At 40.5% G+C, this 22,474-nt stretch overlaps 1 protein-coding gene across 1 annotated transcript in view; it reads right to left on the bottom strand.

Annotated features, from left to right (window-relative positions):
• The window catches only part of ARHGEF28 (Rho guanine nucleotide exchange factor (GEF) 28), a 122,742-nt gene that overhangs the window by 38,049 nt on the left and 62,219 nt on the right, over nucleotides 1-22,474 (bottom strand). The window contains exons 9-25 of the mRNA XM_009327304.1: nucleotides 20,715-20,845; nucleotides 17,969-18,270; nucleotides 15,326-15,470; nucleotides 13,919-14,030; nucleotides 11,596-11,676; nucleotides 10,561-10,600; nucleotides 9,833-9,956; nucleotides 8,326-8,458; nucleotides 7,892-7,947; nucleotides 6,350-6,401; nucleotides 5,624-5,771; nucleotides 5,399-5,520; nucleotides 4,339-4,479; nucleotides 3,500-3,750; nucleotides 2,456-2,578; nucleotides 1,946-2,063; nucleotides 809-1,063 (exon numbers count right to left, since the gene is read on the bottom strand). Coding sequence (XP_009325579.1) covers nucleotides 809-1,063; nucleotides 1,946-2,063; nucleotides 2,456-2,578; nucleotides 3,500-3,750; nucleotides 4,339-4,479; nucleotides 5,399-5,520; nucleotides 5,624-5,771; nucleotides 6,350-6,401; nucleotides 7,892-7,947; nucleotides 8,326-8,458; nucleotides 9,833-9,956; nucleotides 10,561-10,600; nucleotides 11,596-11,676; nucleotides 13,919-14,030; nucleotides 15,326-15,470; nucleotides 17,969-18,270; nucleotides 20,715-20,845 — 2,334 coding nt within the window. The remainder of the gene's footprint in view (nucleotides 1-808; nucleotides 1,064-1,945; nucleotides 2,064-2,455; nucleotides 2,579-3,499; nucleotides 3,751-4,338; nucleotides 4,480-5,398; nucleotides 5,521-5,623; nucleotides 5,772-6,349; nucleotides 6,402-7,891; nucleotides 7,948-8,325; nucleotides 8,459-9,832; nucleotides 9,957-10,560; nucleotides 10,601-11,595; nucleotides 11,677-13,918; nucleotides 14,031-15,325; nucleotides 15,471-17,968; nucleotides 18,271-20,714; nucleotides 20,846-22,474) is intronic.

The following is a 22,474-nucleotide window of genomic DNA, read 5'->3' as shown; positions in this document are numbered from 1 at the left end:
TCAATAAATATCCCACAGAATCCTACAGTAAACTAAACAGGAAGTATCTGGATTAGCCTATGGTCTGCATGAAGCAACTGCAAGCCATCACTTTGTATCTCCCAGGAAAGACCACACTTTCTGCTATCCACCCTCCTGCAGCACCATGCTGGAGCACTCGCCCAGGGAAGGAAGAAATCCTCTCTCCAGTGTCAGACTATCCCACATAAATTTTGTTTTGCCTATGCTGTAACATATACTTACAGCACAGTATTACACTGGCAAAAGTATTTCTGGAATAACGATGAACAGACAGCTTTATAAAATTGTACAGCAAATATTAGTAAGCTCCAAAAATCTCAATCCCTACATGTGATTAACACCAGAAATCAAATTCTGGGCTTGCACGTAAGATCGGGCTCCAGCCAAGCGTGGCTTCAGATTTTCTTTTCCACTGAGGATGTCCCAGTACCACTGAAGAACAGCACATGATTTTTCATGCATTATTTTCAATGGCCAGTACTGTGCACAATATAAATGTACAAGTCAAGAGTCTGCGTTATGGGATGAAACTGCAAACCGATGAACTAAAAGGAGGGGACTGGAAGAAGAAATGCTGCTGATGGCTTTGTATGTGAAACTTGTCCTCTTACCCAGATATACAGTGGATTACCCACAAACCACGGCAGCAATTAGTGGCATATTCTCAATACCATTACCTCAGAAATTCAAGTTTGCAATACAGCGTAATAAAGTATTTTCATTCTTAAACCAAACAATCTTCATATGTTATTTGCAAATAAAGGACTTCACTGCTTGGATGGAATACCTTTGAAACGACCAGTCGCTGTCTTCCAGTACACTAAACCTTCATGAAGAAGTATCCTCTCTTTCCTCATCAAGTCTTGCTTCCTAAAAACATGGCCATTTTTCAGCTTTGTATATGTTTTGTTTTCAGTTCTACTGAGAATTTCCAGAAGCTTTTGCTTTTTCTCATATTCATTCACTTTCAAATCTACTGCTGCAATCATGTCCTTAATTAGACGAAGGGCTTTGCACAGGTTTTTATGTTCTTCTGTTCCTTCTGTGTGAAACAAAAAATAAACAACATGATAGTAGTCAGCATATTCAAGAGAAGATATCATTCCTTGCTTTCTGGGAACAATCAACATGATGCAAAGCTTAAGTTGATAAATACGTCCTTTTAAGCTGAACCTTGGCAATTAATTTACTAGAAATATTAGAGGCATCTACCTTTGTTTGACTTGCCTATTAAAAGATGACATGTACCTCAGATTTATTCATTAGCCAAAACAACACATTGAATATTTCTGACATATTTATGAGCTGTTAGCACTTAAAAAAAATTATTTGCTATATAAATCATATAGTATATTACTCTTCTGGCTAAGTAAAAAAAGCCCTTGAAACAAGATTGCAAGCATAAAGGCTTTGCATTTGGATATGCAACTTTCTACAATGCTCCTTTATTGCCCATTTGGGGAGCAATATCTGTAAGTTGTTAGTATTTTTAAAAAGCTCTACGAAATTCCAGAGGTCATTCAAGCTGTGTTTGAAAAACTGGACAGTAATTTATGAAATGTTTGCCTAGCCCTACTTACAGGAGACTCCACCAAAATTAATTTCAAAGAAGGTGCAGATGCATGCCTGAATTAGCTCACATCCTCTAGTCAAGACCTTTTCCTAAAACAAGTATGTTCTTCTGGACTTCCATGGCTTACCTGGCTGGAATATTGGAAATCTTCACAGCCCAGCCTTGACAAAGACCACATACACTAGACACCCTGTTTAGGTGACATTTGCCTGAACAGTAGATATTTAGGTTGCCCTGGTTCTCTACAGAGCAGTGAATTTCATCTTTTGTTATACTGTAGCAGTGCATACTCCTTATGTTAGAAACCTGCTAGGATTCCAGACATGAAGCAACATTTTAGTTTTCATTCACCTTTTGAGTATTGCAGTATCCTTTCAACCAGAACAGGGTATTTGGTGATTCGCTGGGTGACGAGCAAAATGCACTCGGGGATTCCTCGGCGTCGTGCCAACAGGTTACTATTTCTCAGCTGCACAGATACAGATATATACCTTAAGTAATAAATGCATATTAAACCACCAACTGACTAATAAGAAATATGATCTAAATGCATCAGAATAAGCTAAAACAAAATGCTAGGCTATCTGAACCATGCCCAAGGAACAGTTGCTGCCCTGAAGGATGAGGTGTACTATAACAGGAACATGTGTGTCATACATACTGGATACCAAAGCTTTCTAAAATTTGAAAGAAAAATGTAATTTATCAGCTCACTGGTTAAAGAGGAAAAAACTTTGCCATTTTTATTAGCTATTAAAAGTGAGTTACTGAATATAATTTCAATCCTAAATCTAAGTAAAAGCTACATATCTCCTTCCTGAGCATTTTGTCAACAGTGATCATGTTTCCATGTAAACTTACTTTAATAAAATTCTGGAATTTCTTGTTTTGTTGCAACTCTTTGAAGAGATTAACAGCTTCTTTTTGATGGCTGCAAAACTCTCCGTATATTTTCTTCATTTTAGTTGCATTTTCCTCTGAAAACTGAAGAAATTAATAAGTGAATTGTGCTCAACATTGCACCTAACAGGAAAGCATATACCTTCAATTAATGTATTTTGTACAAACATGGACCTTTTATGCTACTTGTTACTCAAGTTCTCCAAATTTCACTAACAGGGCCTGTCACTACAGAATGAAAACACGCTAGCTGTTTTTAGGAGCAAGAGGAGGAACGTAGGCTGGAAAGAGTACAAGCGACCTCCACTACGGTCTTGCCAAAACCAGATAGAACAATTATTATCACATTTCCTTCACCTCTTTGCAAACACAATCCCTTTGAGGCTTATTTGCATTTGACTGATCTCCACACCACTTCTAGACAAGATAACAGGTCAGCTTCTTTATTTCAGCAGAGTAAAAACCAACTGATGGAAGGTGAAAAGCCACACTCTCCTGACTGCAAGGAACTGAAGTGTGATCAGCAAGCCGTCAGTTAGCTGTTCTATGGCCACCATAAACACACTGTGACCACCCCTTCTCTAGTGAGCAACTCAAGATGCACCATGCCAGATCGCTACAAGAAATGAACGGGTAGTTTCTTTCATCATCAGTCAATTCTTCACAATTCTGCTCAGCTATTAAAAAAGTGAATCCATTGCTTCCATTTTTTGCAGTTCATGGTATGATGGCAGCAGCCTTCTACTCTGAACAGGACAAAGTGCATCACTTTCCTTGTTGCTTGTACCATATAGGTAGAAGTTCATCCCAAGTTCATGACAGTTACCTATCAGTAATGATTTTCTCTCATTGCTATTTCACCCTGCAATAATCTGGAGGGGACAGTCTTTGAATTTTATGTGGCAACCATAGCCCTCTTCTTGCTCACAAAACTTTTAAAGTCAATCAATTGTTTAATTTGGGAACCTTGAGTACATCAAGGATTAAAAGAGCTGATGCCTCTACCTGCTGCACAAGGATGTCTCCAATGCTGCTGATGACAAAATTACGTTCGTTCCCCGCCTCACATGATTCCTGCCGCCTCTCCTTCATCCTGCAGAAGAATTGCCTATGCATCTCCAGTAGCTCATCTAAGCAGGGGAATATTCTGTCCACTGTGCTGTGGTCCAGCTGCAGTTCTTCCTTCATCCCTTTCCTGAATATTTCAGACATAATGAAGAGGGTATGGATGTGATGCACTTCTGTTTGCATCAGCTCTGCAATACAAAAGAAAACAGCATAGTATAGTAATCACCTGAACATTTTGCACACCTTCTAAGATAGACTTTAGAAACATTCAAATATACAGGTTTACTCCTCTTCAGCAGCTCATTACTTCTTCCTTTGTCCTCTGGCCACGTGCCTTCTCATGCCTCAAGGGCACAAGGCTCAGTCGTTGTCATCAAGCTGCCTATCCCCACATACAGTCATAATCATTTTTTCTGTGTGAGCATCAAACCTAGTCTATTATGTCAGTAGGAAGACTTAATTTATCTGGCTCTGGCACAGTTGTCTCAACTGTAGCCCACTGAACAAGCTGGGGTTGCAACTGCTTGAGCTGGGGATTGGATGAGGCCCCTTCCAACCTCAACCATTCTGTGAACAGGGTGGACATGTCTCTGGTAGTCCCTACTCCCCATTTCCTTAACTCTAGGACACATCATAATTTGTGACAAAAACATTCTTTGAACCTTCTTATTATTCTGAGTTGAAGCATTCATTCTTCTGGACATAAAACTTGTAGGTTCCCTCTATTTTCTACACCAAATTGTTTTTAGACCTACATGAAGCTTTGAAATACTGACCGAAAATGACATCCTGCCTCTTGATGACATCCTTTTCTTGCTTGCTACAGAACATTGGATCCACAACAAGACTCCAGGACTCTGCCTCAAACTCTTGTGCATCTGTGCAGAGATCAGTCCACTGACACAAATCCACATCATCTATGACAAAATGTGTACCTCATTAACACCAGGCATATGAACAGTAAGGGAAGTCCCTTTGCACATGCAGATCTATTCATACAGTAAGGGGAACACATCACAGGGATGAACTTCAGACAAGGCTTCTGCAAACACTGGCAGTGGCTTTACAACAGAGAAGCTTGCCGGATATCAGTATCATTATCAAAGTGCTGAAATGCAAACATGACAGTGGGGGAGGAGAACAAAAAAACACACTGTTCTTTTCTCAGATTAAATCCTTTTTATTCTTCTTTGCTTGAAGAAACTTTTTAAATTTTAAAAATAAAATCCACATTTTCAAAAGTAGCTTTGGTGTTGGAAGGGCACTGGCCATTTTGCAGATGTCCAGTGAGAGATATCTGCACCATCCTTTGTGAGTGAATGCCCTTCAGCTTTAAAATTCAGTCTCACACCTAGCTACAGAAAAAGCCTATTTCTATTCACTTCACAGGGATATGTAGCCATTTTAGGAGGGCAGTTCACCAGTGGGAGGTAAGATTTTGGGGCTACTGAGGAAATACAAGTGATGTAGGTTTACATTTTGCAATGTACACTGTCAATAGAGATGATTAGATGAGTGCAGAAGAGAAGTAGATTGCTGTTCTGGTTCTGCAAGGATGCCAAATACATTTGTCCCTGTTATTTTAAAATGGTAACACCATACAAAAATATTCTAAAAGTTATCAAAGAGCTAGTTACAAGGAAGAAAGGAAAAGTTGTATTTTAAGACCAACGTGTCTGATTATACCATTTTAATGAGGGACACAATTGTAATTATCAAAAATAGGTGCTTTTCTTCTGGCAGATGAAGTGGCTTCCTATATCAACTAAGGAGTTCTTCTATTTTGCACTTTCCAATACAGGTTATAAAATGCAACATCTGTGCAATACTTCTCACCTTCCATCATAAAAGGATCCATTGAAGAAAAGCTCCCTAATGCTTGTAACATCTCTTCAGACCGTGACTTGGACCTCCAGGTGCTAGTCTCAGAGTCTTGTTCAGAAAATGGCATAGATCTTCTACAGCAGGAAAAAAAAAATCCCACATTTATTTAATGGTTTCAATTTTCCTAGAAATGCTGAATGATGTATTTAGCATAGTCCCCCGGCAGCTGCCCTCTACCTTTCAAAACTGGCACTGGGGACACTTTTGGACAAGAAGTGGGACTGTTGCGAGGCTTCCCTCCTTCCAGCAGACAGTCCAATAGGCACAGAGGAAGAAGAATGCACTGGGGAGAGCACCGTCTGTGAAACGTCTCCAGGCAGGGAATCTGTGAGGCAGAGCACCACACAACATTTTGACGAACAATGTAGAGTATGTCATCAACAGCATGGTTATACTGTGAAATGCTATCTGGTGTTCATATAGACTTATACTGGGTATCAAGAATGTCCGCTTGCCATGGTACCAGACTGTGATGCTCTCTCATGGAATATAAAGATAAGCCTGTAGACAAAGTAGAATAGCACTGGCGTGGATATTACTGATAAGAAAACAATCTCAAATCATACATGCTCTAGCATTGCAAACTGAACACAGGAGACCCAAATATTTGTGCATAAGGTAAATGACATACTCAAAAGCACAAGACAGAACTGACTACTTTTGATTTTCATTCTCACTGAAAACAAAACGTAGTAAAACTCCCACTCATTTTAGTAGAGGAGGAGTTAATTCAACAGCCATTTCTTAAAAAAATCCTACTCGTATTAGAGACACACACACTTTCTTACAGATATTGACACGAGAAATAGAAACACACAAACGATGTAGTGAAGTTTGTGTCAGTCCCATGATTTTTAACCAAGGCTTAACTTAGAAGTGCTAGATTTACACCTCCTAACTTACTTGTTACACCGGCTTGGGGTTTGTTTTTATTATGGTATCTCTCCTGGGACTTCTGAAAAAAGAAGAGTTTTTTGAAATTGCAATGAAATCATAGCTGGTAACACACTGAATAGTCAAGTCAGTACCTCACTGCCATATATCATCACACAAAAGGGCTTCAAGGAAACAGTCCTAAATTATGGTCCTAATTTCTACCAATAACCAATAAATCCAAGTTTATTCGTTATTGGTAGATAACAATATTCAGAGTAAAATGGTATTATTTGTACTACAACACAATCTGTTTATTCAAAACCAAGTCACTGAGTTACAGCATTCTGCTTTCTCTATATGAATATTGCCTGTGAAGGCTGCAAGAAAAGGAGTTCACATTCAGGGCTTTATATTCAAATAAGCTTGAAGCACTTGTGGCAGGGCACCACCTGAGGAAGCCTGGGTATCAAAGAGAGAATTGATCCCCCTTCCAAAGTGGACTTTTGCAAAACTTGTAGCAAAAGCCTGCTGTGCTTAGGCATGTATTTCACTTGAGGTGGGTCAGTGAACATTTTCTGCATCTCATTCTTGTTGAGAGGAGTCAGGTGTGGTAGGGGGTCTTGTCTCCTCTTGACAAATAACCCACTAGTCCAAGTAATTAAAACTGCCAGTTCAGCTGTCCTAATGCCCTAAAGTTGCCCAGAAATTTGTGCAGGGCTATGATGCAAGAGCTATAACCAAAATAAATAAAAACATCTGATTTATGTCCAGTTTAAGGCTTGTTTACCCTGAAGAGTCTGTATGGAAACATGTTCTCCCTGCAGGCCACCATGATGCAAAAATCCAGCTACACCAGAAAAACACACTCCACTAATTTGAAAAAAGACCTGTATGGCTGTGGCACACTTCTCTGCAAGTCCCATTTTATTCCATGAGGGCAGAAGCCTTACACATCTATTTCTTAAAGCAACTTCTTTGTCATGATAACCTCACCATGCCTGTGTTCCTACTTAAAAGGAGACAGTGTCCATCAGCTCTAGCGCTGATTTTGCCCTGTCTGCAGTGGCAGCTGAACACTGGGAGTGACTGCCTAGGCAGGCTGTGGAGTCTCCTCCTCCAGAGATTTTCCAGAACAGGTCAGACAAACATCTGCCCAAATTGTTACTTAGAAGTCAGCCTGCCTGAGGGTAAGGAGATGGACTAGGTTGCCTCCCAAAGTCCCTTCCATCTCTGCTTTCCATTATTCCAAACGTACAGGATCCCCCTTCCTATACTATACAAGGGAATATCTGTGGTTTTAAGGAGCCTTTCTTTTTACTCCTTTTCTGCATGCCTCCAAGCACACCATTTTACAATTTGACCTTGTAACTCTTCAAAAATACAAATATCTCTTTATAGTAATTTTTGACCCTCTTCTGAAAGTAAGACATTTTGACACCCTTGCAGCCCTTTGCATACAGACACTGGGTCTGGTCGGCTGCATGTACTTCCTTTTTTCCTTCATGACATTTCTAGACCCCTTGGAAAGCAGATATGCTCTAATAAGAATGGTGCAGTATAAGAAGTTACCTTGGTGCACACAGGAGCACACTCCTTGCAGCTTTTATGCACAATCACGTTGCAATCTGAAAGAGAAGGCACATTTCAAAGCCTGGCACCGAACAGGGTCCCCAGCCCGCAGAAAATATTACTTTGAGGCTTCACTTTTTTCTCTCCTCCATGCCCACTCACTAAAGTGGCCCTTAGGATGCTTTGATGTTACAGCCCCTGGCTAGGAAGGAGTCTTTGCCTAATGTGCTGGGGCTAGGAGATGGCCATCGTCCCTTCTGAAGCTGTCACCTGCCGTCCTTCTTCCCACTGCCTTGCCAACCTCCGCTCGTTACATAAACCAGGTACATCCAAATCTAGCTAAGGTTTCTTCTTGAAACAAAACACTGAACCAGGATCCCAAAGCAGGTTTCGGAACACTGTAAGGTCACACGCGAAAGCCAGCAACTACTTACGGGAGCACTGCAGTGACTCCTTTCCTAAGAGGGCCTTTTCACAGGCCATACACGGGATAACTCGTGAGAAGGTCCCATTTGTAAAATTGTGCCTGTTCGGTTTCTCTTTATCTTTGGTATCTTTATTTTTTGTCTTCATCCCCAACAGCAGAGGCAGGAAAAAGTAAAAAAAGGGACATCAGAAAAGAAGATAAACTGATTCAATCTTAAAAACACTAAAACATTCCCTTTTAAGAGCAAATTATTCTAAAACATTTATTCCCTGGTAAACTTGTAACAGTATACTATATTATTACATCCAACATCGTTGAAGTCCTAAAATGATGGAGGCGTTGCTTTCACTGGCAGCTAAGCCAGCAACCATTATCAAGGAAGACTGGCAGAAATACATTTATAAATCTGCAAGAAGGAAAGGGTCAGAAAATAAAATTTAAGAAGTGTCACTGACTCGCTCCACATACGAACAAGTATCAGTGCCTACCTTTCCCTGAGGCATACATGTAAACTCGTGCCTCTGCAGTTAATGCTGCAGTTATGTAAACTTAGATGACTTGTCTTTAGATCTTAAAAGACATTAGGAAAAAAAACATTTTTAATGAGTGTTAATGAATTTAATAAATTCTGCCTATTTTTACAGCACTCCTGTTGGTGTGAGTATACATTTCCCTGAGCAGCCCTGACAGTTATTCTTTGGGAGACAGGCTTATGTGTGGCTGCTGACCAGACACACATGTTCGCAGCCAGTTCTGTCACTTGTGAAGATACTGCCTCAGCCAACCACCCTCACATCCACATACGTTCAGATATCCTGGGGTACAGAAGGGCGTACTAGAAAGCCTGCAAAACTGCCAGAAGGCCAGCCAGAAAGATCCTGTAGGCCAAATCCATCTCACAAGCTGCTAATTGATGCTGTTAATCTAAATTTCAGATGTCTCAAAATTAAACCACAAATGTTCTAATCTAGCTTTCACAGTATGTATGTTTGACTGTGCAGGCCTCAAATCTGCAATTCTTTAATGCTAAGCAGTACCTACTCATGCAAGAAGTCCCATTAACTTCAAATAAGGCAAATTCAACTGATTACGTGCCAATGTAGAAGTTACAGACTCAAGTACTTATTGAGAGTAATTGCAAGAACAGGCCCATACCTCTTAATTTTATTTAACAGAGAAAATTCTTTCTTAAAGGCCATTCATACATTTAAACTTTGGCTAAATTGTCAAATGAGATTATTAATAACATCAAAAAAATGGCAAGGGAAATACTTGATGTTGTTCAGCAAAAGCTATTGTTTAAAAGGAAAGCTGGCTTTTAATATGAAGGCCGTTTCAGGGTATCCTGCATATATCTTAAAATTAAAAAATAAAGATAAAAGTTTCTTCCTATTACTTATGTGGTTTTGTAATAACAACTTATCTTTACATAAAAATTTAGATTCTCATCTATAATTCATTTAATTACAATGACATAATTATACATAATAATATAGACATAAATCCCACATTACCTTGCACTTATTCCGTGTGCTGGTCATTCTGTTCATCAGAAAGCTGAAAGTCCGACTCACTTTACATTTTTCAGACTCATTTTTTGAGGGTACAATATATTTATTCCATTCCTCTTCCTGAATCCTAAAACAGAGACCAGTGAAAAAACCTCATTCCAGTGGGAACAGTCCTTTAAAACAGAGCAGAATCTGGATGGTGCTTGTTTCACCTAACATTTACAATTACATGTTTTATTGTGGGTTTAGCTGACGTTATTAAAAAGACTGCAATCCCTCTTTATAAAAAGGAGTAACACTACCCCGTGGAGTGCTCTGAATGTGCAATGTGTTACAAGCTTGCCTAGATCATGGTTGGTACCACAAGCCCCCTTGCTTTTATTACGGTGCTTTGGACGTTCCTGCAGTGGACAGGAGCTCCTATAGCGAATAGGAGCTCCTATAGCGAATAGGAGCACATCCCTACGTGCATGTCCTGCAGTGGTGCACAGCGAATCTCCACTGCAGGACGCGTATGGTGAGGACAGCACAGAGAGAGCCAGGCTGAGCTCAGCACAGGGTTTAAGCGGGAGCTTACAGATCCCCTGGGCAGGGAGCACTCCCCTAAATCGCTGCTAAAAACCACATTGCGAGGGGTGCCACGGCCTCTTCCCTGCTCTGCTCCCTAGATGGCATTCTTGGACAGACCTGCTCCTGGCGCCTCAAAACGCCGGTGCAACAAGTACCCATACCTTTTCTCTCGGGACTGCTCCGGCAGACTGTATGCTCGCTCTGCAAGACATAAACAGCAGGCACTCAGATTGCAAGGTCATCAGGTTTATTTGAAACATACGACCTCCAGCAGGCCATAAGCTTGTCATTAAGGGCTTGCAATGTCATTTGAAAATTAGGAAAGCAAAAACATACATACACTAGAAGCAGCTTTTCCTAGGGTAAGACCACTGCCTACTAAGCTTTGTTTAGTTGACAGAATCTGCCAGAACTGAGATGGATATCAGTGAATGCCAGTTTCTGCAAACAGTCTGTTTTTAAGAATAACAAAAAATTTCTTTCGTTTTTCTTAACAACCCAGATTTGAATGATTCACACTTCATTTTGCTTTCTACATAATTTGTTGTAAAATATCTTAATGACATTCTTCTAACATTTGCAACTACCTCTCTTATGCAGCTTTATCTACAGTATTGAAAAAAATTATATCCCTCTACATAAAGAGGAATATTACTAGTCTATGTACTGCGCAGGATGTGTAACGTGTTACAAGTTTACACCCTAGAAACAATAGAGAGGACTCAAGGAGATACTTTTCAACAAACTGTGCAAAAAGCAAAACAAAAGCTAAATAATTCAGTTGGGTTGTTTTGGAAGAAAGAAAAAAAAAATTATAGAGACCACTCTACCATTTCCAAATTAGAAGCCATTCCATTTTGCAGACATTTTTTGCAAAGCTACCACAGGTATGGTTCAGAAAGATACTTTAATACCTGCCTAAGTCAAAGCATCAGACTATGCCTTCTTTAAAGCTAGATACAAACTTAAACATGCTTCGCTGAATCAGTGTGTCTTCAGACAAACGTAGACTTCAGGTTAGTGAGAGCTAGAATATTTACCAAAGAAACAAAGAGACTAAAAGGGCATTTCAGTTAGTTGTCAGGCATAACCTGTGCTGCAGGATGCTTTCGGAAGAAACAAAGGCCATGTGCCCATGGGAGACGAAGACAGCCTCATGCAAAACAGCACTGTGAGGGTGGCATTGAGGTACTTACTACAAGGGTGGAGCAGAGACACTGACTTAGAGAGTGAAAGAGCCTGAAGAAGGGATCGACCACTGTTCACGACCACACCATCTACAGAGCAGGGACAATGCCTTTACTGTTACAGCCTGGTAATACCTTCTCGAATAAAAGTAGGCAGTTGTTTTAAACCTGAGCATACTGAAAAGCTTCCATCAGAAATGGATGGTAATTTCCCTCTTTTTTCTCATACTTTGTGCAAGAAAGACCATCCTGTTGCTATCCTGCATTCATCTGCTTTCGCTTACACTTCATTGCAACATACAAGGTCAGCTGCACCTGCCTCCTGCATAGCTAAGGCCTGAGCAAGATGTCCAAAGCACTGGCAGCTGGGCAGAGGGGAAGGGGTAGGTTTTCAGTGCACAGACCCAGACACAATCCCACTACAGCCCACAGAAATCAGGATGAACTATCTGACCCAGCTTCTTGGGCCAAGCTCTTGGGCTAGTCCCATACCCAGCTGCAACTGCTCAAAGCGAGCACAGCTGTGCCTCCCCCACACAGTAATCACCACTGCCAGCCGCCAAACACTCTGTTCAATGCCCTGTCCCATCAAAATGCTGGCAAGGAAGGGACGAGGCAGGAGGTGCTGGTGGCAGGGAAGTGCCAGCAGGAACCTCAGCAGACCACCACCCTCCCTCCCAGCAGCACACCACATCTGCGGTGTGGGCTGCAGAACAGCCTGTTTCCCAAGCATGGACAGGAAAGCGTTTCCACCTTCTCCACAAGACCGGTAAAGGTCCAGCACTGACTGTCTCAGGAGGAAGGGGAGACAGAATGAACAGGACATGGGCCCAAGCCCAGATCAGTTCAGAGCAGGTAATGATGTCTGGATGAAGCTTAACAGGCTGTGTCACCAACAGTCCCTTAGCTGCGAGGTCAAGGGAATTCTATTTTAACTTTAAGCACACGCCACAGGGCTTTGCTGATCTGCCATCCCCTACTTCTGTGACATACTTCCCTCTTTTTCTTCTGCCTTGTTTTGCCAAAGACTTCTCACCTAATCTGTTGGATACAAATGGTTACAAATACATTAAGTGATGGGGAAAAATACAACACAGCTGTGTGCTGCAGGCTGCAGTACATGCTCCTCCTTACAAGGGGACATGAAATCTTACAGAGAATTTCAGCAACCACAAACAAGTTATTTGCTCCACTGCTTAACACAGTTTCTTAAGGAAAAAAGATGTCTGCAGTCACTGGATGTCTGCCCATCAGCTTTCTCCATCTCACCTTCCCAACAGCTTCCAAGTTTGTTAACTGGTTTCAAAGTTAACAACATTTCCACAACTTTTGTGTGTATTAACATTCAGTGTCATAGAATCACAGAATGGTTTGGGTTGGAAGGGACCTTCAAAGATCACCTAGTCCAACCCCCCCTGCCACAGGCAGGGACATCTTTCACTAGATCAGGTTGCTCAAGGCCCCATCCAACCTGAGCTTGAACACTTCCAATGATGGGGCATCCACAACTTCTCTGGGTGTCCATCCCATCTGGTTCACTGTAACTCCTGCCTCTTGCTCAGGACTAGTGGAAAGCTAAAGGTATACTGGAGGGAGAGACAAGGTAGAAGTATGGCAATGGACAGGGTTATAGGGACAGAGGCCAAGTCTCTTGAAATGCAAGTGTTTTTTAAGTGATGTGATCTACCTGAAAAGCACAGCATACGTATTTCACACTTTGCATGGTTTTCAAATATAACCAATACCCTCATTGCGAAAAGTGTGGGTTGTCTTCTAAATACGAAACTATATGTCTAGAAATAAAGCATGTTAGAAACAATGTGTAAAAAATTACAAGCTTCTTGCAGAGACATCTCTGACTCCACTTGATGGAGAGGGTGGGTTTTGCTCCCCAGCCTGTCGAGATGACAATAGCCCATCCATGTTTCAGAGATTCCCTGGGATCTACACGAAGCTGGGGCCACCTGCCCTCTTTGACGTCTCACCTGTGTCATCCTGAGCTTCCTAGCCGTCTCGGCCGGGCACCCAGCAGGAGGCTGGGGTAAGGATCTTCCAAAAAGAAGATTACTGCCCTCGCCTGCGTTACTTTTTCTGACTAATGTTCTCCCAGTTTGTGTGCCCTGCGGAAGATCAGCTGCTGTATCGGGGAGGGCATGACAGGGCAGTAGACAGGAGAAGAGTGAGGGATGATGGTAGGGGTACCCGAAGGCAACCAAACCCTGCTTTCATGCACATTGGCAAGGTCTGTGTGCAGGACAGGCCTGAGTAAAGCCATCAGCACTGGGCCTGAAGCAGGGATGAGGCTGCGCAGGTGCAAATGCAAAGCACTTACCTTCATTTGAATCCCCAACTGCAAAGTCCCGAGGAATGCGAGGTCTTCCTAATAAACCTTTGGGTGAGGAGCAGGAATACGAGCGTGACCGAATCCCAGACACTGTGCATTCCTATAAGAAATAGCAGCAAATTAAAACTTGTGTTGTTTTGAAGTGCACCAGCAACAGAAACAAAATAAATCAGTGACAGAATTTCTGAAAGAAAGATTGCTGACCACACGCATACATTTTCTTGGCTTCATTAAAGCTTTAAGTTGAAATACAGTTTTTGACGACTTCATTTGAATTCTTAGGAAGTCTGTCATAATTCCACCATGATAAATTTTTGTATATTACAGGAAATAATTTGTGGGTGCAAATCAGACTAAGAGAAAGCTTACATTCTTCTCCAGTTTGGTGGCAAGTGCCATCCAAACAGTGTTGTTGGCCATTATATCTGATAACCAAGCTGTATTCTTTTACCAAGGGAGCCATTAACCTTAGTACTTTAATACCTGAAGGACATTTCATGTAGACTAACGCTCTGCCTTGGTAATTATTGATGTCAGGAGTTAGCCCCTTTCTCTTTTCTCTCTGCATTTTTTTTTTATTGTACGGGAAAAGATTTCCAGATGCCCAAATATGTCAGTGATAAGGCTTGAAAGGAAACCCCCTGATTTTTGATACATCATTTACATTTCAACAGAGCCTACTCCTAAACTGCTTATCTTACTGTTTTTAAAAGTAGCCCTAACAGAATTCAGTGGTTGTGCTGGACTCTTTTTCTCCCTTCATGTAATTATTTGCTGAAGGTCAGATATAGCTCTACAGTGGCAAGAAGTCTGTCTCATGAAAACATGAAGAATCCCTACAAATAAAAAATAACTCTATGTGTGTGTCTGAAGATCTCAGAAATGGCACCATGGTCTACTGGAAATGAATGTAGCCAGGATACTTTAGAAAACCATAATGAAGAGGAGAGATTTGCACTGGTCAGTGCACAAAACCCAACTGAATTTCCCTGAGTCTAGCAATTATTTTAAAATGGGCAGCAGGCTGGTTTTGTACTTTACAAAGCTGTTACCCTTTCACATAGCTACAGCTGGTTAAACATTTCCTCACTAAACGTATTTTGGTTAGAAAATGCTGATTCACTGAACCTGAGATATTTCCTTTGAAAGGCTTCTGATAAATGATGCTTTTTTCAAAGCTGAAGCAAACTTCTGATGGACCCTTCCCATGGCTGCTGCCGAGCCTGGACACAATTAGGGAGCTCCAGCTCCACAACCCTGTGCGTGCTGCTCTCTGGAAGGACTAGCACTGCCAACTGGGAACTCATTTTCTCCCTTCAGATTCAGATGTTTCTCACATGTTTTCAATGATTTACTTAAAAGGAAAACAATGCAAAGCAATATAGTACCAAATACCTTAGGCTGCAGACTGGTAGATAAGTCTAAGCCATCTCTGCTGCAAGCCTTGGCCTCTGAAGAGCCGAGAGGAGGGTAGTGAACGTGGGATCTGTCCGAAACACCTGCACTTCCGATGTCTACTTCAAGGTCATCGAGACTTGAACTGAAGCAGACAATGAAGTCTTTAATCCACATGAATTCTAGTAACAATCCATCTCAACCTTAATGCAACAAGCAAAGATACTGCTGTATACTCTGATCGATGACAACCCAAACCGCCAGAATTATGTCAGGTAAGTCACACTGAGTCCCCTCTCAGGTTTGCAGTCACCTGGTCAAGGTACTCAGTCACTCTGTACAGGACTTGTCTGACCCAACCTTGTGGATCTGCAGTACAGATGTTTGCATCGCCAATGATCACGCAGACTCCCACCACAGTCAGCCACCTCTGGAGGATGATTTTCAGACCCATATTCAGCATCTCCCTTAAAATGAGATGTTTTGTTCCACACGTGTGGCCTCTCTATATAGATGATGAGAACTGAGACAATTAGCTCAGATTTCAGTATTTGAAAGATATGCGGGTATATATGGATATGTTGTGCATCTGTGTATTTGAAAGATATGATGTGGCTATTCACAGACATCTTTTTTTCTACACCTGTGCCTTGATGGAGGATGGAAGAGAATACTAACAAGAGAGATGAAGGAGGGTCTGAGTTTATGAGATTAATTTCAAAAGATATAAACTTAAAAACATATAGGACTATAAACAGACTGGAAAACCTCTGGCTAAATCAATACTTCAAACACCTAGAGATTATTTGATTGGCGAGGGTTCCTGAGCAGGAAGTGCAGTAAGGTTTCTCAGCAGTACCAGGGTTTCCCAGGACGGGTCCCGTTAGCTGTAAGAGCAAGTTCATGGTCTCTTCATGAGAGTGACTAGAAGGAACAGTTGACTGCTCGCAATAACATTCCAGCCTTACAACATAAAACTTTAAATTATGTGTGGTATTTCTAAATAGCCAGAGTTCCTACCAGGAATAATAGCACAACAATTTCTTCACACACAGTAGTCCAAACCTACTTCCTTATTACACTTCTGGAGACCATCTTTCGCAATCTTTCCTAGTGATAGCCCATGTGACATCTCAGAAACAAGTTATTTAACTGCATTATCAGCTACTGTCACATTTTAAAATTGGAAAAGCAATACGTGTCTATGTCAACAGATAAGTATGTGTGTCTTACTGGGGGTAACTTACCCGGGGGATTTTTCTGACATAAAAAGCTGGTTTAAAGATCTGCTAAGTAACTTGCCACATCACCTCAGATACTTCAAGGAAGGTGCTGCTGGAATTACATACTGATAGTCTTATGGATCACTTACAGTTGACATACTAAGGTCAATCACATCTCTCTGAAAATTCACATAAGCTCTTAAAGGTCATATACAGGTACCTGGGCCTAGGTCTTAAAAAAGGCAGGAATATCTAAAAACGTATAGGAGAAAAATGTTTATGACAGAGAGGCAGAATATTATTTATAGTAACCTACATGGTATCCCCATAGCTAGCAAAAATAAAAGGTTTGGGAAAGAACAACTCTTAGTCTGACATTTGTTGTCTTATCTGTGTTAAAAGATTCGTCCTAGTGGGACTTTATAGTTGCATAAGAAACTCAAAATTAAGGTAGAGAAAATGTTATTGCCCACTGTAATTGGCACAGACAGACACTACTGCTTCCTTACTGTTTTTACACAGATCTGATGCCCTACCTCCAACTAGTACAAACACTCTTGAAAGGTGGGAGACATTCAAATTTCCTCCTGTACAAGAAGGAATTGATTTCATGCCTCTTCTATCCAGAGAAGCAATAAAGCCTTTTTATCAAGGAAATTTACTAATTGTCAAAAGTAAAAATTATAGTTTCATCTTCAAAGTTCTCTGCATTCTTTCTTGAAGCCAACCAGTTCCCAGCATAACCTAAAGCCATCTGGAGAAGGGTCCTCAGGCAACTGGCTCTGCGGGCAGCAAACCTTGTGTACCAGCAAAAGAACAGAAAACAGCCTGAACCTATCAGAAACACGAGCTGTACTCTGCACCGTGTCTTTTGAGGTAAAAAAATATATGCAATCAGGAATAAGTTGGCTGTTCTACAGGCCAGTGCAAAGAATGGAAAGATTCCCAGAGAGTTCAACAGATTTTGGACTGTTTTCTTAATGGAAAATATAACTGAGGAAAACTAGGGTGAAATTCTGGTTTCTGGACAAAAATGCCACAATGGAAACTCTTACATTGAACAGCTGATTTTTTTTTTTTTTTTTTTTGAAGAATACATACAATGAAAAAAGGTATACAAGTATAAATTTGCATTAAAAATTAATTTACTTAGAGGACACCTTTTATTTGTTAAAAATGTCTTCATACCTATTTTGTGAAAACAGCTCACTAAGACAATTTAAATATCAGTGACTGAAAACAGTGAATAATATTTAGTATTTATTACTCCAGATTCTGCTGGAATTTTTTTCAGTGACTGAAAACACTGATTTTACCTCAGTAATAATATTTATTACTCCAGATTCTGCTTCATCTTTTGAAATAAAAGGTTATCATAAATAATCCTTATTCCGGCTATATCATCAAGTCAATTGCATACCTTCTTTTTTTCATGTCGGCATAAAGTTGGCCCTGATCCTTAATAAATCCCTGGGTCTTGAATGGAAGGTATGAATCTGCTACATAAGGATCAGAAGGTGAAACAGCATGTCTTAAACCTGCATTTTCTCCATTTTCCATTGGCCTTTGATTTCCTTCATTTGGAACATATATATATTGGTCATTCTCCTCAAGGGAGGGAGATGAAGAACTCTTAGCCATTGGGATTGAGTTGGCTGGATTCAGACACATTTCACTGCTGACACCATCTCCATGAACATAGTTAGTCTTTAAATCTCCAGCCTGCAGAGAAAAAAATGAATGCTGGTAAGAGGCAGTAACAAGATGTATTGTCAGGGAAAAAGGACCAGATTAGTTTGCCATTTTATGTATGGTTATATGTTTTGCCTTTTTTTTCCCCCTATTACTTTTTACAGCACATGAATTGAAGGCAAGTTACATGGCTACAAGATTCTAGACCTTGCATTACTTTTTTCCATAATTAGAGTAGCAATGAATTGGTATTTGCAAGTCTAATGGATTTCTCACTCATGTTTATACCTTTTGTTAAGTGTATCAATTCATATATTTATAGCTTTTATTAAAAAAAACCCTTGAGTCAAGTAAAAAATATGCATAATACATTAGTGTGGGAGACATTCAGGAGGAGAATTCAAACATTGTGCAATTTAATTTGGAAAAATCAGCCTACACATCAAGCACTTTTAATTTTCCAGCACTAATTTCCTAAGCTTTGAGATAAATATACATGACCTGGAACAGAAGTTCTCCAGGGGAGGAAGGGAAAGGAATCTTTATTTTTTGCCATTAAGCAATTATGGGCATGAAGCACCCCTCCTCTTGCACAAAGACAGGAATGGAGTTGGGAATTATGTTTTCTCAGGTACAGGAATCAGGATTTAGACTCTGGTAACAAATAATTCTTTGTGCAACTGAGGTTGAATTCTCCTGTTGACTCTGCAGAAGATATTAAAAATACACTTTCTTGTCAGTCTTTTAGTTAGATACTACTGTCGTCTATCTAGATGCTGAATAATACTGAAAAGTCACACGGCCAGTGAAAACACTCAACTTCCAAAAAGCACCTGTATAAAAGCAAGAAGAAGGGAAGGATTGCAAGTGTCTCCAAAGCCCTAGTCTTTCAGATTGCTGACTTCCTTGTCTCCAGCCCCACTTGAGATGTGTTTTCATCCCCATTGTAATGATGTTTCTCTTAGGAAAAGACAGAAAGAACTGCTGGCGTTTTTGCAGCAGCCCATATTTGCATTCAAAGATACGGCGCATCCAAGTCTGGAAGTACTTCTGTTGCATTGTGCAGATGAGATGCACGAAGGTAAAATGCTTCTCCCAGGTCTTACGCAGCTGTTTCTCCCTTCAAAGTTATTCCCGTCCAGGCAGCGTTTCCCCTTGGCACCAGGGAGACCTCCTCCAGCAGCTGCTCCAGCTCCTGCTGCGTGGTGCTTGAGGGAGAATTTGGCCCCAATCAGGAATTTAAGAAGTTGAATGTCGCTATGTATTAAGCAAAGGTTAGTAATCCAAGCTGAAGGACCCCCCAGCAATATACTCAGGTAACATCTGCATCTGTAACGGAGCTGCACTTCTGCAGCTCAGTCCTTCCAACCTGGATATTGTTAAAATCATGGGTTCACAGACTGCATATATGGTCCCCTGCCAGTTGTTCACTCCTAGGTCATTATTTCATGCATCTCTCAGTAACCTTAGGTACATTTTGAATGTGCTGGCCTCTGACTGAAACTTCCAACTCAGCTGTCACAACAAACTGGATCTGCAGTGAATGCAGTGGCTGAAATGTTTCAGGGAATGGAAGAAAAAAAAAAGGGGGGGGGGAATCACACTTGCAAACTCTCAGCCTTCTTCTAACATTATGACCCAATCATTTCTTACTCCTATATTCCAACTTTCACCCCAGGGAGAGCCCACAGCAGGTTACAAATAAATAAATCACTTGAACCATTACTGAAACATAGCTACACGCCACCAGATTTTGGCAGCTGTTTAACTACACACAACCACTATACATAAGAGTTGGACTAGTCCCCTCTGCCCAAGTTATGCTATCTGAGTGTGACTCTGGGGGAGGGATTTCAGGTGCAACATGGCGATGTAAAACATAATTTGGTCTGGACACTCTGGCTTATCTCCAGTTATGGTGACAAATAAATCAGAAACATGAATACTAATTCAGGATCTCCAGTATCAGAATGCTCCATGCCAGCTGTAGAACATCGACTTTACCTTTTCAGCAATATCTCACTTTTGTTCAGCCTATAAGCTTAGCTATGAGCTTATAATTAACTTCTGAAATTAGCCAGCATCAGCAAATTTGTCTCTTTTGTGAATGTACATGGAATTCAGAAAATCTGAAGTACACATGAGCAAGTTACATTGTGTTAATGTTTCTTAGAAAGAAGCAAACACCATCTAGCTCACAAACACACATAAAAGGCAGTAAGAGCTGCCTTAGAGTTCTCCCTACAGGCTAGGGAGAATAATTCCTATCATCAACTGAATCTATTAAAAGGGACCTCATAAATGGGTTACAAAATACAGCTGCTAAAAGTAAGGTATTACTGGTTTTATTTTGGAGCTTTACTAATTGGCCACACACCACTGCTGACAGATCCAGAAGATCCTACTACCACACAAATAAGTTACTTTAACAGAAGACAACAGAAAATTTGCCAAAAGTTCAAACATAAGCTTACTTGGTCTACTACCATGCAGTTTGCATATACTTCATCACTTCCACTCAGCATGGCAGAAAGTCTGGTTGCAGCAAAGAAAGTAGGTGGAGCCTTGAGTTTCCTGAGAACATCAAGGGTAGAGTGTCTCTGCTCTGGAAAAAAGAAATTGTGGAAAATACGCCATTAAATCTCAATCCATTTTCTTCTCATGTACCTTTACTGTCATAAAATGGCAAAGTTAAACATTAAACACCAGATTGTAGGATTACAATTTGAGTAATATTTGTGTGGACACTCAAAAATCTGCCCATTTTGCAATTGCCTAACACTTGCTGTATGTTCCAAGAAGCCTATAGTTGACAAGACTCTAAAAGGTACCACAGAATCATTCATATAACTTAAAAATAACTGTTCCTGTATCTTGGTTAGCAAAACCTTCTATTTTCCACCTAAGCTAGAACTTTGTAGAGATCTGTGGTTGCAGAAGTACATAGGACAAGATTTATGGGTTGGGATGAAATATGCATGATTCTGGCCCATATATTAAATACCCAACACCTGATACATTGTATGAACGGCATACTGTTCAATTGCAGTCAAATAATGACTCTCTTAAAGCACTCTACCTACTGGGAGCAACATAAATACTAATCTTAAACCAAAAAAGCAGATTACTGTTCTTAAAACAAAAAACAGCAACAAAATTGTGAGAGGGATATAAATAAAATACCACTGATAGTGCCTTTACAGGGTAACAGCAATCAATCAAGATTTGACCCATGAACAAGATGTTTGGGATGAAGACTGCATCTGATCTGCTTTTGGTACTGAAATGAGAAATTAACAGTTTCACCAGAAGTCATTAACAGAAGTTCAGAGTTTAATTTTCAATAGTGGGTTCATGACTGCAAATATTATACAAAGCTGCATGGGCTGACTCTTTATTTCATGGCTTTGAGCAGCAGAAAATCTATCAAGTACTACAGAAACACTGTCAGTCTGTCCTGCAAGCCCACTTCTCTTAAACCTGCTTGTAAGTATGAAGAGCATGCACCAATCCAGCATTTGAGCTGGTGTCAAGGCCTCATATTATCTTCTGACTGTAAAAGGAGCAAAATTTGACAAAGTGGAAACCAGTCTTGTTCTAGACTGTGTGAAAACAGGCTAAAAAAAAAAAAAGTCACAGTTGTAATTTTCCTTATTTTAAGATGCTGTAAGTCAAGCATTGCCATTGGAAGTGAACTGAGATAGACTAGCATAAGAATGATGTGATATAGACAGCATCATACCCAGCAAAATATCTGAAATCAAAACTCTCAATAAACTTAATTCCAGTTTGTCTGTTATTGAAAATTATGCAAAAAATCCTCCTTAGTCTGCATCAGAAATTTATTTTCTGCAAAGGTGGAAAGGAAAAGGCATCACTAAAGACTTTCCCCAGGCTATATTCCTAAAGCAATGTAACTGCTTTTGGAAGATCACAGAATCATATAGCATGGTTTGGGTTGGAAGGGAACTTTAAAGATCATCTAGTCCACCACCCCACCCCACCCCACCGCCGCCATGGGCAGGGACACCTTTCACTAGACCAGGTCGCTCAAAGCCCCATCCAAGATGCCTATGGCCATCAGATTGCAAGAAAAGTTATAACGAAGAAATGGCACTGGATTAGAAACTACACTTGTCAAGGTCTAGGGCATTTGTTCCTTTGGAAAAAAAAAAAAAGTCCCGGACCACTGCCAAAACTGCAATGCTACACCACAGCTTTTATTTACTTTTAA

This window comes from Pygoscelis adeliae, unplaced genomic scaffold, assembly GCF_000699105.1.
Source record: "Pygoscelis adeliae isolate BGI_AS28 unplaced genomic scaffold, ASM69910v1 Scaffold26, whole genome shotgun sequence".
Classification (NCBI taxonomy): Eukaryota; Metazoa; Chordata; class Aves; order Sphenisciformes; family Spheniscidae; genus Pygoscelis; species Pygoscelis adeliae.
Note: the sequence above shows the minus strand (reverse complement) of the source record. Positions and strands in the feature narration are given on the sequence as shown.